This window comes from Struthio camelus, chromosome 4 (genome assembly GCF_040807025.1).
Source record: "Struthio camelus isolate bStrCam1 chromosome 4, bStrCam1.hap1, whole genome shotgun sequence".
Taxonomy (NCBI): domain Eukaryota; kingdom Metazoa; phylum Chordata; class Aves; order Struthioniformes; family Struthionidae; genus Struthio; species Struthio camelus.
In genome coordinates, this window is record NC_090945.1 from 38,787,848 (window position 1) to 38,803,503 (window position 15,656).

Genomic DNA, 15,656 nt, shown 5'->3' on the forward strand with positions numbered 1-15,656 from the left:
CTGAAACTTCCTGGGAGGACGATGGCAAAAGCAGCCCAAGCCGTCGCAGTAGTGTCTCACGGCGAGCGAGCGGCTCGGTGGAGGAGCTCCTTACCGAGTCCTCCTGTCAGCCGGGCATGTCGCCAGCAGTACGGGAGGGTCTGGCTGGTGCTTATCTCTGCCTTGTTTCTTGTGGAGGTGAGGTTTGTACAGTTAGGCTTTCTGTCGTTTCCCTCCGTCTTTCTTTTCCCTCCACTATTCTTTAAATTTGGTGATGAATTTCAGCCAAATTTAATCTGAGGAGTTGCAGTGGGAGTTCCCGGTTTGTCTGTTTTGCTGGTCTGGCCGCCTGGGAAATACAGGCTTTTCCTTTCCCACCTGGTGGCTGAGGGACTTGAGAAGGGGCAGAGCGTGCTGGGCGATGGGAGGAGGAAGGAAAAACGTTGCCGACGGCTGCGAAAGACCTTTGGTGCGTTTGCTGCCCGGTGGCCGCCGGGTTTACGCGAGGGTCTGGCAGTGTTGCTGGGGATGAGGTTGCACAGCATGTGCTTCATTTCAGTGGGAAGGAACCGGGCTCTGGGAAACTGGTCTCTTGGCAGCTAGACTTCATTATTTCTGCTGCTCGTGGAGCTATGATGATTATGCTGTGTTCTCAGGCCACTGTAAATTTGCCCAGGGTTTTAGGGAGACAGAGATTAGGTGCCTTGCCCGCGCTGTGGAAGCAGCGTACTGCAGAAGCGTATGTTTGGGGGCTTAAATAGCAGAAGTCTATGGCTAGTCTTCAGTGTCACACAAGTGGCTGGATCCTTCCATTTGTGGTTAGCTGCTGACAAGCTGCAGCATTTGCATAAGTATTCATGCGTTTAAGGGCTTGCCCCTTTGCAGTGGCAATTGCTGGCCGCTTCAGCTGCTTGTTCCTCTTGCTTTTTCTCTTCCATTCCTCCGCTGTCATTTCCCTTTCAAATTTGCTTGCAGAAATTACGTAGGCTGAACGAGCAACACATGCCAGTCAGTGCAGATGGTTGTCTGTCTTACTCCTCCTCTCGCTGACACACACGTCAACACACGCACCTTCCAGTGCAAGTGGGAAGGCGTGCACGTATAAATTAGACTCGCCTCTTCAAACTGTACTTCCAGAAAGTTATATGCCAAGAAGATTAGAGGGAAGAATGAGTGAGCAAAGCACCACATGTGCTACTGAACTTCTCAGGGCCTCTCTAGAAGCTTTCTAACGCTCCACACAGAAATGAATAGTCTTTACTCTACAGGTAGTTTGGTCAGCCTGTCATTACTTCACCAAAACTGGTCGGAAACATTTTCTTTTTGGGAAAAAAAAAAAAATCATCGCTGGTGAAATATTTGCAACTAGCAGCTTTCAACCAAAACCTGCAGGGCAATTTTCTGCTTCCAGTTTTTTGATGAAAGCTGACGTCATTGTGAGAAAAGAAGAACCTTTCTACGTGAACGATTTCGTTTAAAGAAAAGCCCATCCTTTTGTATCATAACATCTTAGTGGTGTATCAGCAACCAGCTCTAAAGTAAACCCTATAAGCAGGCTGAGGGGTACAATTTTTCTGGTAAGATGATAAAGTGGAACTCTGATGAAGCTCAGAAAGCAAGCTGTTAAAAATTAGGCCTCTTGGAGAAGCCAGTAGAGGAAGAAGGTGTGTTTGAAGTGAAAATGGCCTGAGTTATAGTCTGCATACTGAAACGTGTCTTTCAAGGACTCACCTCTAACTGGACTTTTCTGCTCATTTTACCTGTGTTTAGGCTGAACCTCTGCAGAAGTCTGAAGATGAGATTTTTATATTGCTGGGCAGGAGCTGTGCTTTTTCTCATTTGCATAGTCTACGGTAGGAAATCTGGGTTTTTTACCCCCTTTCCCTTTCTATTAAAAAAAAAAGGCACAAAGAAGTCAATCACATGTTTTCTTGCATTATACTCACTGGCTGTGCAAAATAATGCCTCTCGATGATCCTAGCATCCTGGAGGATTGTTGAAGGAAGATAAAAGCCAGATTTTATATCGTGTTCTCTATTTCTTAGGAAACTTAATAGGCTATTAAGTCAGATTCTTTTCTTGCCTGTCATGCTATATTTGGTAAAAGAGATATTCCCAACTGCAGGAACGCTTGTTAATTAATTTTTGCAAGGACATCAATTAATCATCTCAGAATAAGTGATATTCCGCTGTGGGCTTTCTTTTGTCTTAAAATATATTCCGGGAAGCATGCTTTTCAACATGCTTTAAAAAAAGCAAATCAATTCATGAGATCAGTGATTAAAAAATCAAAAATCTAGGTTCTGTAGCAGACGTAGTTGCTGTTCCGTGGCCATTAATATCACATCTATGTGAAAAGGGTATATAAGAAATAACGCCGAAGAAAGTCACACCAAGAACTCCAAAGTATCAGTCTCTGTATCAATGGGTGGAAGGCAAAGGCTTTATTTTTCCTTTTCTACAATTTACTGATTTCAGTTTGATATTTAGCACTACCAATCTCAGATATTTTAAAAAAAGTAAAAGATCTGGATGATAGGTTCCATTTTTGGAAAATTACTGTCAAAAGTTCAGTGGGTAAGTAGTTTCTTGAACAAATATTTTAAACACATCAGCTTTAAAGCCATCTTTGGAATTGATCTGGTCCCTTCAAGAGAAGGTGTTATCGCAATACTGGTCTTCTGTGTTCAGGTAAGGAGGTAAGAATGAAAAATAGTTAAAATAATTCAAAAGCAAAGCTTTGATTTAAAATATTTTACTCAAAATTGGCTATCAGCTCGTTGAAGCCTTTTTCTAATAATAAAAAACCAAACAAATAAATAGGAGCTGTTTCCTTGTTCTTAAATGTCTAAGTCATAAGACTGTACAAACATAGGAAAGCCACGTATGTCTGAGTAAAGCGTATAAATTCAGGACGTGCATCCTCACGCTTTTGAACGGGCACGACGTGAAGATGAATCTAAATTTTAGGGCTACATAGTCTCAATCTTTTTTTTCTTTCTTCACTTTTTGTGGTATTTACTAAGACAAACGGTGATAGTTTTTCTGTTAAGTGCCAGTTACTGATGCGCAAATTCTCCTGTTAACCTGACAGAAACAGGCTTCCAGGTTTGGAAAAACCCATAAGAGGACAAGCGATCTATTGGACAATAATTTTTCCTCACTATAGTACATTTCAGAGGCTTTAGGTTTAAGCAATAAGCCCAAGCTAATGGGAAGGTTTTGTCGCCTTCCCTGTGAGCTGTAGCAGTGATGCTGGGACACCTGGCTTCAGCTCTTACTAAAATTAAAGAACTGTTGCCAAGATCTGACTGGTCCAGAAGGCAGGAGAGGAAGAACTTGATGAACAGAATCGGTCTACTGGGGAAAGAAACGTTTCTGTAATACGTGTCTTTACAGACCTGCTGGATTTTTTTGAATAAAAAAGTTCCCAGGTCTGCTTCAGCTGAATTTTTTTCTCTCCTCCGTTTCCGCGCTCACATCCTGCGAAAACCCGAGGTTTGCCCCTCGTCTTTGCTCCACCTGACAGGTGGCATCTTATCTTCCACCCAGCCGTTAGCGGCTGGCGCCGGGAGGCAGGGCTGTGGGATTTGCCATCGCGCTCTGCAAATGGCTGTGATCTAAGCTATTGCTCCTCAGCTCCTCGTGTGCAGAGAACAACCTAATACCTGTCCGAAAAGCTGCAAAGCTTTGGAGACCCTTGCGCAGAAAATTTTGTGCGAGTGCTAGTATCATGTTATCCACTTTATTTTAAAGCTCACGTATCCTTTGTTTCTTTTACGTTTGAAATACAGATTAAGGCACGTGTCCAGCCTGCTGTTCCTTGGCCTTCCGAAGCTCTAACGTTTAAAAATGGCAATTTTTCGTCTACCGGAAAAAAAGTAGTGCTTTACAGTAACACTGGCTGAAACCAAAGAAGAAGACAGGCTAATTGAATTAACTCAAGGAGAGGCGCTCGCCAGCCTGCGGCGCTTTAGTGCAGAGAGACACGGTGCCAACCTGCCGGGCTAGAGCTGTGTCCTGGCAGAAACTTTCTCTTGAGTCCTCTGGCCACGGTTGCGTAGGTCCTAAAGACACGGTGATACGGAGTGGTTGCAGTTCCCTCCAGCCCTGCTGTCCACGCCATGTTAAAGCATATTGCTTTTAGCTCTTTGGGCTGTGGGGTCAGGTCGTCAGTCCGGCTGGGGGAAGGAGATGTCGCTGGCTTACCATTCTTTAAAATAGGTCTCCCCACCAAATGTTTCCTTCTCACACTCAAAATGGGTTTCCATGGGAACGCTGACACTGGCACACTCTTTTTCTCAATAAAAAAGGATGAAAATAAGTGCCTTTTTAGCAATCCTAGGCTTAGCCTAGTGAAAGTCCCTTTTTGTTTGAACCTTAAGTTTACCTCTGGGGAATCCTGTGTCCTTCCACCTCGGCCGCAGGTATCCTGGCTGCCGCCTCTGCTCCCGCTTCCTTCCACGCGCTGAATTCAAATCGGTGCCTTGCTGCAGGGGTAAAAACCCGGGACGTTTGTGCAGCAGAATTCCCTGCGTGATTTGGCTTCCCTTTTGGCTAAATCTTCTTACGTTGCACCTAATTTTTATATAAACAAAATAACTGTGCTGGAGTTATCAACAGCTGTAAAAGCTCTGTCACAGGTCTGGGAGGTTACTGCTTTCAGTTTGATACTTATCGCTATTTCTCACTTTATACTGCGAGATGATGCAGAATATTGTCCTTCTGGCCGTTATGCTCACGTCCTGTTGGGCCAGTCCAGAGCGCGTTTCAGCTAGACCACCTGAGGCCGAAGCAGAGCCCTGTAATCTGCTGTTTGCTAGGGAATTTCTCTCGAGGAAAACTGGTGATTGCTCAAGGATTAGTCATGCAAAGCGTCTCCAAACCAGCCCTGTATGCTATGTGGGTTTTTTTGTAATGCCTTGCTGCAGAAACAGCTGTTGTGTGTTGACATGAGACGCAAGAGGCAGTTTCAGCCAGCTATGGAGAAAAGGCATCCCCGCTGCAACACTAGCCGTCTTCCAGCCCGAAGGTTTCTCGCAGCCCGTCCTGCGGAGGGGACCGTCCTGAAATCCAATTAGGCTTTTAAAGAGAGGAATCTAAACACCTGGGACCGTCGTAGCCAAGCCTCATGCCGTTTAAGGAAAAGAGAGTCTGGACTGCTATTTTTGTAACTGATTAATTAGAGTTTAAGTTGACTAGCTTCTCTTTTGATACCTCAGTCCAGACCGGCCTCGAAAAGGTCACAGTTGTTCCCTTATTGCCCATTCCCATTCTAGTCTCCCGGTGATCACACATTTTCAGGAGTATCATAAAAAGCATTGCTACTTTTCTGCTTTGTTTCTATTAATTATTCTCTCCTCTTACCTCCATTTTACCTGTGCACTAAGGAAGAGATCTCATTCCACAGGACGGTGGCTCACCCAGAAGCTGTACTGGCGTGCCTTAAACACAACAAAATCTCTTCTCCTTCCTGAGTCTTCAGCAGGTTATTGAGCGATTGTCGGCGTTTGCCTCGACATCCCAGGGGTATCAGAGCACAGTCGCGTTAAACGCCGTACGTCGCACTTGTCAGTCGCCGTCTCCTCTCTTCAGAGCTTTTCAGGAGGCCAAGGTGAATTAAAACAAAAAGGAGAGATTTTGTGCATTTCTTTCTCTTTCGGCTCTCTGTTGCCAAAGGCAGCAGGCGAGCGAATGGCCTGTTATCGCCTGCTGAGCGGTGGAGCCTGGGGCTGAACACGCTAGGAACACGCAAGCTGGATTGCAGCTGTTTTGCTCCCTGCTTATATTCAGAGACCAAAAGCCTTTGATGGGAGCAGAGAGCAGCATCGGAGGCGATTCCCTTCCCGATAAATGTGCTTGGGATCGCTTGTCCTTCTCCAGTTTGAGAATAATTCTCACCTACTTCCAGCTTTTTTGAAGGACAGCTGCATTATCTTCAACTCCTTAAGAGAGGAAATTGAGACAAACCGAGTTTGGAGTTGAGTCCTTCTTGTTATTTTTGTTTGGTTTTCTTTCTTAGAAAGGTAACACTGAGAATGAGATTTAGAGGGCAGTTGGCACCCTTTTCCCTTGAGAAAGTTGCATCCAGCATCCGCTGTTTCCTTGTCATGCGTGGGTCATGCTAAATAGAAAGACTCTTTTGGAGCATTTTCCCAAACGGATCGATCTGAAATGCTTACATTTGTATTAAGCAAAGAAAGATCACCTAGCTCTCCTGCTGAGGATTCATGAAGTGGCATAAAACCTAGATGTAACCCGCAGCAGGTTAGGAGTTACAGCTTGTCCCTGCAGACGCTTCACCCCTGGCTTCTGGGGCTCAGGATCGTGAGGAATACGTGATTCCAGCTACCCGCATTAAAGAAATGACCTGTTGGAAATACCAGCCTGTCCTCCTTGCTACCGTAAATCATATCGGAAGAGAAATGTAAAATAATTTTAGAACACTGTCGCCTACTTTTTCTTTTCTTTGCCTTTTTCATTTCACCTGTTTTCCATGGGTGAGATGGGTACTTAATGAATGCACTCAGCTGTTTTTTTGATTAGCCCTAGTTTCACGGCCACAGATAAACCCAAGCAGCGAGGTGCCAATTCTGAAGTCTGCGCCGAGTAGTGACCTACTTTTCAATACGCTCGCGTCTGAGAGAAGAGAATATTATGCCAACAGGCAATATAATCCCTCTAAACAGTATTTCTAGCCCGAGCGGTAGCGTGCTTTTACGTCCAGAGGCTTTTTACTACCTCCCTCTGCGTGTCTGGTCCTCCGGTCGGCCCGCGGCCCCCGCGCTGCCCCGGGGCCCCCCAGCGCCTGCTTCCCGCATCAGCCGAGGGGGGGATGCGCGCAGTCGCGTCGCCCTTTCGCCTTTACCAGGAGCTGGCTTCCTCCCTCCCGCCTCAGAAATAAATTCATTAAAAGATATTTTAGCCTCGGGGGTACGCTATAAATTTCCTTGGTAGAAATGAACGGGCGCTTTTGTGACTTGCAGGGGCTATACCCCCACCTGCGGCCGAACGGGCTAGGTGTTGTTGCTCGCGTTTTCCTATTTGGGAGCAGGCTCGTAGCTTGTTAACGGCACCTAGCAAGCGGGAGAAGAAAAGCGGCATTAAACCCAGCTCTGGCAAGGAGAAAGCAAATGGAAAAATATGCATTTTTTTTTTTTTTAAATATACCACTGGGTAAGTATATAAGAGTGGAACAACATTGGTTGTAACCTGATATGCCTCAGGAATGAGGGGAAAGCTGGACTGCTTGCTCCAGTGAGCCAAAAAATAAGACAACGCGTAAGCGCAAGCGCGTAGTCAGCATGAGAAATAACGCTCCAGAAAGGCGAGCTCCTCCGCCGCCGCCGCCCGCGGCCCCCTTGCAGGTTTTCGGCTGCTCCTCTCACCACCCGCCGACTTATCCCAGAAAAGGAAGAAATATTCTCAATTTCGTTCACTTTAACGGGAGAACAGCTGTGGGGCGGTGACGTCCAGCGCCGGCCCGAACGGCGGCCCGGGCCAAGCGCCCCCTCGCTCGGCCGGGGGCCGGGGGCATCGCCGGCCTCCAGGGTTTTATCACCACGTTTATTTCTGTAGCGGTAGCCCTGCAGGATTTGTAAGAGAGAACTGCAGCGCTAGTTCACTGTGCCTGAGGGACGCGCCGCGAGCCGCGTGGCCCCTTCTGGTGCCATTTGACCGATAACGTTGCTTTTTTAAAAAAAAAAAAAAATTATTATCCTTTCTTCTTTTTCTTTAACGCGCAGAGCAGTTTGGGGTGGCTCTACCGCTTTCGTTTCTGAGAGCCCAGAGCAAGTGACTTTATTTTTTTAGCTCGCCTAACCGTAAAAAGCAAAGCTTGGCTTTTTTTTTTTTTTCCCCAACCTTTTACAAGCCATACTCTTAAAATAACCTAACATTGCCCTATGTTGGGCAAGTCTTCCAGGCGAGCGTTTACATGGCTTGTTTCATTGCGCAGCTTTTTTCTATGAAAGACGCGTTGGTGGGGGAAAGGAGGGGGGGCCAGGTAAAGCGCGCCACCGGGGCCAGGTAAAGCGCGCTGTTTTCCTGTCTGCGTTCAATCATAGCTTAGGAAGTCAAAAAGACTTGGCCAAAAGAAAGAGAAAAAAAAAAAAGAAAAGGAAGGCGGCAGAGAAACAGCAGCGGGCTGCTGCTGGCTGGCAGCAAGCCCCAGGCGCAGCTTTGGGTTGGGAGGACCCAGCGCCGGAGTGGCGTAGTCCCCCTTTTTTTTATTTCTCCTTAAGGTTTGCAAAACTATTTTAAAACAACTGGTTTTTTTTTTTCCGTGTAATTTAAGCATTTGGGGGTGTATTTCGGAGCAAACTCTACGTTAGCACAGGATTAAAAGCGCGCGCTGGACGCGTGCAAGCCTAGCGTCGGCTCTTCCTCGACACGACGCTTCTGCTTTACCAACTGCATGAACGACAGGCCAGACCTCTCTGGAAACGGCAGGCGCTGGAACCGCTACAGGTTACTGGAAAAACCAAGCGGACCAAAGAAAAAAAAAAGAAAGCAGTAACCCCGTTAACAGGGCAGCGGCGCTGGGCAGTCCAGGGGCAGCATCGCGCACAAATCGCGCTCCCGATGTAATTTTCTGAACCTCACACCCGCTCTCGGCTTTGGCAGTGTCTTCCCGAAGAACATCGGCACGAAGGGCAACACCTTGGGGCTGCTTGGGGGTTTTGGGGGTTTTAGGGGGTTCCCCCCCCCCCAACGCCGCCTCACTGTTTTCTCCCGTTGCTCGCGCTTTTCACGCGTTTCTGCAGCCAGCGGCACCGCGGCTCGGCCCCGGGTGGGGGGGGTGCGGGCCGCGCTGGGGCTTTCCGCGGGAAAACGCGCCTAAAAACAGCCGTAAAAGCAGAAGAGGGCCGCAGCCCAGGCGGCAAGTGGGGCTAACCAGCCCGGAGGAGGACGAGGAGGAGGAGGATGAAGAGGGGCGCGTGCACGTGCTCGGCCGCCCCCCCCCCCCGGCTGGCATGCAAGCGCCAGCCCGGCGTAATAGAAACAACAAAAAAAAGGGTGTGTGTGTGTGTGTGTGTGTGTGTGTGTGTATATATCTTCAAAAAATATATAAATAAAACACATATTGTTGATATATAAATAAATACACAAAAATATTAAAAAAGCCATATTTTTAAAATTTATATATATATTAAAAATATGTATATTTACATATATACATATACAGAGAGAGGCGCCCGCGTGGGACCCCGGCGCGGCGCCGCCGCCATGTGCCGGGCGCTGCGGCGGCGCGAGCGGGGCGTGGCCAGGCGGGCGTGGGCGTGGTTGGGGGCGGAGAGGGGGCGTGGCCAGGGGGCGGGCGGGGCCGGGGCGCGGGCGTGGGCGTGGCGTGGCGTGGCGTGGCGTGGCGGCCGAGCCGCAGGACGGCGCGGCGCGGCGCGGCGCGGCGGGGGCATGGCGGGGCTGCGCTACCCGCAGCAGAGCGGCTACTGCCGGGCGGCCGCGGCCATGAACCTCCTGCTGGGCGTCTTCCACGTCCTGCTGCCCTGCTGCCGCCCCGGCGGGGCCCAGGGGCAAGGTGAGAGGGCGGGCGGGGGGGGGAGGGAGGGGGGGGAGCAGCCTCCCGTGGGCACAAAGCGGGCCGGGCCCTGCTCGGGGGGGCGGCGGCGGCGGCGGGGCGGCCCTGCTTCCCCCCCCTCCCCCCAAATGGCGGCGGCGTGACCGTGTGTGCGGTTGTTGTCTCTGTGCCCGCAGCCATGGAGCCGATCGCCGGCGTGGTGGAGCTGTGGCAGGCCGAGGAGGGCGAGCTGCTGCTGCCCGCCCAGGTGAGGGGGCCCGTGGGGCGGGGGGGGGTTGCGTGGGTGGGTCTTGTGGGGCCGTGGGGGGGGGGCGGTTCTGGAGAGGGGGCGTTATGGGGCCTAGTGGGGAGGTGGGGGCGGTGGTGGGGCCGTGAGGGGTGCTGGGGGCGGTTGTGGGGCTGTGAGGGGCCGTTATGGGACCCCCCGCGGAGAGGGGGCTCCCCCCCCCCCCCGGGGGCCCGTCTGTGGGGCGCTGCGGCTGGGCCGGGCCGGGCCCGGGCTGCGAGTTGGGGAGGTTGTCATGCTGCATCTGCCTTCCTGGGGGTCCCCTCCCCTCCTCCCCCCCCCCCCCCCGTCATTCTGCTGTTTTTGAGGTAAAAATTGAGAATGTGATTTCCCCCCCCCTTTTATTTTTTTAATAGCTCACGTATGTTGTCTGTGTGTTTTCTTGCATGGTAAATACTGAATGTGCATGTGATAAATACGTGTGTGTTTATGTTTCATGGCCTGCTCAGGTGAAGCCATTTTTTTTTTCCTTCTCTCAAATGACGCATCATTTGTGATGTCATCCCTCTTTTTGTAGTGTGTTTTCTGCTTTGTTTAGCTGCTTGTGTTGAGCAGTAACAAAATTGGTTAAGTTCTGTGTGAGGAAGAGAAGCTAGTACAGTGAAATAATGGGGCTGAGCTAGTACACGAGGAGGAGCGCTAGAAAGAGTGGTCCGGAGTTCATGGCGTTTGAGGCAGTCGTTTAACTCGTGCTGACGGACTATGCCATATGTTGAGCTGGGCTTTCCTAGACTTCAAGGCACCAGGCTTACAAATGCAAAGAGTCAGTCCTTAGGGGCCTGAGGAAAAAGAAATACGTTCTTTCTCCTAAGCTATTATATCATTCTGTGTTTATTGCTGTGCCATTGATATCTATTAATGCAGGGGAAAACAGCAGAAGTATTTTTTTCTCTCCTCTGCTCACTAGCAGTTGGTACTGCCGTTGCTACTTCCACAGCCAGCTTTGCAGGGCCCAGCTTTTTGTACTGTGGCATTGTCAAAGTATTATCTATGGCGTATACAAAAACTCTTTCTAAAATTGTATTGTGCTGTTCGGGACTTGCATGGTGCCATTCAAAAGCGTAGGTGTGATACTAAGAGAAGGTAAAGAGTCTCTGTGGCCAGATAGGCTTAAGAAGCTGAGTCTTGTGCTTGTTTCGTCCTTTACCATGAAGACATTAAGATGCATTAGAGGTAGAACCGCGTAATGCAATCGTGCATAGTTGCCTCTCACAGCAGAGCTGCAAGTGAAAGATGATTACGTAATGTTTACTTCCTGAGAAGATTAGGTCCTTTTGGAAAACACTGTTCTTGAGCATCCTCTTAAAAATATTCTAATACATCTTAGCAAAACCAGTCATAAACGGCCCCTGAACTTGACATGATTTAGCACGTGTTCCTGCTGAAGCCCTGGAATGGTGAAAGGTAAGGATTAGGCTGCTCTTCTTTCATTTTCTGTCGGTGCTGCATTGGGTATACAGGAAAATAAAAGCGATCTTCCAATTTCAGTTGCGACAGAGGGGGAAGTGAAAATCACGATAGGCCTACTAAAATAAAACACTGACATTAGAAGCCAGACTAACTGATACCTGTGAGCAGCAGTGGTGCAAAGACTGCTTTGCATAGTTTTTAGAGCTTGGAGAAAAGAGCAGAGAGTCAGCTAGTCAGATGCTGCTAAAACTGAAAGAGGAGGGCATGGGTTCTTCAAACAGATTTTAAGACCACAGTGTAATGCAAGCCCAGGCACATAACCCTGATGCTCAAATTTCTCTTCCCTTGCAGGCGTTGGCTTTTTTAGCAACTTTCAGGCTATGGGCCTGTGGCCGAGCGTCCCATTCGAAGCCTCCTTTTCCATTTAGCAGGAAGAGGAAGGTGGTTTCGCTGTATCTGTCCTACAGAACCTCTTGGATGTGGTGAGGGACTCTTGCAAGACTATTTCCTTAGGGAAACAGAACAAAGAGTCACTTTCCTTAAGAGTAGTGCCACTGGCTAGCCATTGGTATTTGTGGTACTTCTCAGAGCTCCGGAAGAGTTAAATGTTATCCTGTGTTGATCATCCTTGCTATGTGCATGGGTTCTAAACTAGAAAAAACAGTTCAGCGTGTTACCTGGCTGGGTTCAGGGAGGGTGTTGAACATCAGCAGAGGCACTCACCTGGCTCTTTTGGAGAATCTGAACGCCGGTTCGCCTGTTAATCTTTGATTTTTCCCTTTCTTTGTTAGAGGGATGCTTAAATTCCTGGGGCAGATACTGCTTGTTGGTTTCTGCACTCCAGAAAAAAAATTGCCTGTCTTGTCCTCGGCAAGGAGGTTTTCCGTGTTCTCTTCCTTGCAATAGCAGACTTTCTTACTTCCTCATGATCGTGTACTGGAACAGTGATGGTAAGGGTCTAATAAGAGGAATAACTTCCTTGCTTTTAAGTAGATAATAAGCAGTGCTAGATATAAAATATTCAGGTGTTCACTCGCCTGTCAAAAGATAGGTCTCAGGGACGACTTTAAGAACAGGAAGATATCCTAGTTCCTAGATCTGGTTCTTCTGGTTTCATTTTGGAGGAGTGATTGCAGCACAACAGAGCACAGAACTTGATATACAGAAATGAAAAATCCAAAGAAGAAATGTGCGTGCTCCTCTCCCAAAGGACCTCCACTCTATCTGTGTGTCACCAGCTCTGAGCGGGGGAACAGAAGAGGTTGCCACATCTGTTTGGGCCTTTTGCCTGTTTTTGGTGACTAACTAACATTGTTTTTACCTTTTCTAGTGGGTTTGCGTTATTATCTTATTTTACGTGCATCATCAACTGTCTGTTACATAGCAATTTGAGCATTTCTTGCTGCATGCGGAGTTTGAGAATGCAGGTTAGACAGGTCAGTAGCCCATTCAGCCATGAGGATCACATACTGAATGACGAAATTGGGTTAAAAGAAAGAAACATCTTAATATTTGTAATTGTTGTACAGCTCTCTTGCAGCATCACTTTGTCTGCTTAAAGTATATGTATTTGTATTCTGGAGCATAATCTTCCGGGGCCTTCATGCCTCCACCCTTGTCATTCTACCTTCTGTTTCCTCTTGCTTCCCTTTCATTGTTCATGCTTCTTGTGTGCTGCCTCCTAACTTCCCTCTTATATGTAGCTTCACGCCTTTTTTTTTTCCCCCCCTTTTTTCCCTCTCCCTTCCTGTGCCTGGGATCTTTTCTCTTGCTTTGAGCTTCTGCTGAAAACATTTTGACTGCAGAGCCGTTCAGCGATGGCTCACCTACTGCTGTTGCTCCGTAGCTGAGTCTGGCATATTACAGTCTTGTAATTGCACGTCTGAACTGAGAAGAACCTGGCCATATCTGGTGTGCTGACAATCTTCCATCAGTCTGTAGCTGCCTCCACTATTGATATTTCTTCCTGAGGCCCCTTTTTGTGTTGAAATGAGTCTTCCAGTCTGATAGGGTATCAGTATTCCCCTGGGTTGAGTTTCTCTTTCTTGAAGGTGGCGTGAAGTCTAGGGTAGCCACAGAGCTCCTGCCTTGTTTTTAGACCTCCTTTTTATAGCATAATGATGCAAAATATCTCTGGGGTGATTGGGTTTTTGTTTTTCTTCCTGTTCTTTAATACTGAAAATGTAAAGTCTTGCCTGCCCTGACAATTGGGGGCTGAATGGAAAGTTAGTGGGATTTTGACATAGCAAATATCAAGTGAGGGAGGCTTGATAAGAGCAGTTGCAGTTTTTATTCAAAGTCTTCATAATGTTGTGGTTTTGCTTGTTTGTTTGTAACTTGTTAATACTTATTTGACTAAAATGCTTGGGAGAAAAGTTTCTTTGTGTAGGACTTGACACCCAAGCCCTTCACTACTGATGGCTGAAAAAGCTCCAAATATGAACAGTCATGTTTGAGTGCTTCAGTGCAAAGCTGAAATGCAATTAACTATCTCTTTTCTCTAAAGATGAGAGTAAAAACATAGTGAGGGGACTAGGCCTTCTGTCTACATGTCCACAAAAATATGAAAGAAGATGCACGAATACCACTTGTTGTTTATTGCAGGCATCACTTAAAAAGGTGTTAGAAAGTCAATGTTGCAGTGATTCTTTCGCCCAGAAGCTACTTTGGTAATTACTGGGAAAATTGGAAAGCAATGGCATAGCAGTTGGGTATGTACGGAGGAAGGCATTCAATGCTTTCCTTTTAGCCCCTTCAATTTCGAGGGAGGGACTATGTTAAAATGAAATAGTGAAGGCTGAATTCTAGGGCTTGATATGAAGATTGAAAATGACAGGAACTCATCAAAGTTAACGTATATCAAGCTTTTTGGGGGGGGTATCTGTATCATATCTGTATCTGATGTGAAGTACTTTGTAGTGATGGAGTTTCTACTTTTTGTGCATGTTGCATGTAGGAGACGAGCAAACTGTTTTATCACAGGAATGACTGGTGTACATTTGGATTTGTTTGCACATACTTAAGGGGTTAGCATGACTGCTTACTTCAGAGCACTATGATAGTGTTTCAGGTGCTTGAATAAATTTGGAAAAAGAGATATGCCACAATATTTGCTGCATCACAGTCAGTTACAGACATTGTCAAATACAGAGCTATGTCGATTTTCACTTTAAAGGTTCTGGCTAGGTCTGAAAGGGTGTTTTTTTTTTTTTTTTTGTGCTCTGGTTGTTTCTCCTCACCCTTCATCCCTTCCTGTAGTAGAGACTTATCTTCAATTCATGTTCTTCAGTGCTGCTTGGAGACTTAATACGGTTAATGGCTCGGCCTGTCTTGAAAGCTGAGGAAGGCCTTGATGTTGCATATGTATCTGAGATACTTGACACAGCAGTGTGTCATTAACAGAGGCATAAATTGAATGCATAAATTGAATATACGGAGTCACTTACTTCAAAGCAGGATTTGTCTGAAGGCACATAATTTCTGTCAAAAGCCTGGGACAGACTTAGGGTGGGAATTACATTCCTCTTTGTGCTGTTATAAGGTTCCTCCAGCTTCTCAGTTGAACTTCTGGATGGTGCTGATATGACTCAGTCTAGCTGGCCATGCAGATTATACAGAAGCTGTCAGCCCAGCCTCATGACTCATGTGACATGAGAGAGGCTCTTCCAGGGGCTTTCTGGCAGCAGATATGCACCTGTCTATATTCAGGATGAGGTTTGGAGGAAGTTTTTTCTTTTTTTTTTTTTTTTTTTTTTCTTTTTGCTTCTGTCATGGGTAGGCTGTTGTAGCCTGTGTTTTGGCTTCAGGAGTTGTTCCTTTCCACTTTTTTTTTTTTCCTTTTTTTAATCCTCGGTGTACGTATACACATAGCCTGTGGTATATAAAGGAGGGAAGGTAACACAATACTGGAAATAGTGCTCTGAGTCAAGAGTGATTTATTTTTGTTTATTTATTGATTTCTTCCCGTTCTTGCACAGTTGAGATTTTATGCTGTGGCTGCACCATAGATTGGGAAGAACTTCATTGCTTAACAAAAAGGAAGAAGAGAAGTAGTCAACACTAAGATAGTGAGTGTTATGAGCAAACGCTGTGTAATGACACAATCCCAGGTTTCCAATGCTTGGCAGATGTTAATCTATTTAAAGGAAGAGCTGAGCCATTTAAAATGAGGATAGATCGCCAGCCTGTTGCAGCAGAAGAGCTGTTTATGGGAGAGGTGGATGAGAAATCCTCTAATTTTGCTCAGCATTGTACGGAGGTCCTGGAAATGCAGAAGGAGGTTGGAGGAACTGGAAAACAGAGGAGACACGTATGGTGCCTTGCTGGTAGTCAAACAGGCAAGGATCAGCTCAGTTTTTGAAGGAGACTGTACTGTCTTCAGGAATGCTAGGCGTCTAGGACCTCTCGGTAGGTCTGTGCTGAAGAACCACGTGATGAACTGTA

At 47.1% G+C, this 15,656-nt stretch overlaps 1 protein-coding gene and 1 long non-coding RNA gene across 6 annotated transcripts in view; both read left to right on the top strand.

The window, feature by feature from the left end:
• On the top strand, window positions 1-4,563 carry LOC138067045 (uncharacterized). The gene is made up of 3 exons (XR_011140715.1): window positions 1-177; window positions 1,750-1,832; window positions 3,774-4,563. It is a non-coding gene; the product is annotated as an uncharacterized lncRNA (long non-coding RNA).
• Window positions 4,564-9,317: 4,754 nt separating this feature from the next.
• Window positions 9,318-15,656, top strand: part of TMEM131L (transmembrane 131 like) — an 86,563-nt gene continuing 80,224 nt past the window's right edge. For 4 of the 5 annotated variants that reach the window (XM_068942340.1, XM_068942343.1, XM_068942341.1 and 1 more), the window contains exons 1-2: window positions 9,318-9,517; window positions 9,694-9,764. In XM_068942340.1, the coding sequence (XP_068798441.1) occupies window positions 9,394-9,517; window positions 9,694-9,764 (195 nt within the window). In that variant the 5' untranslated portion in view covers window positions 9,318-9,393. The remainder of the gene's footprint in view (window positions 9,518-9,693; window positions 9,765-15,656) is intronic. The other variant, XM_068942345.1, reaches the window with a different exon arrangement.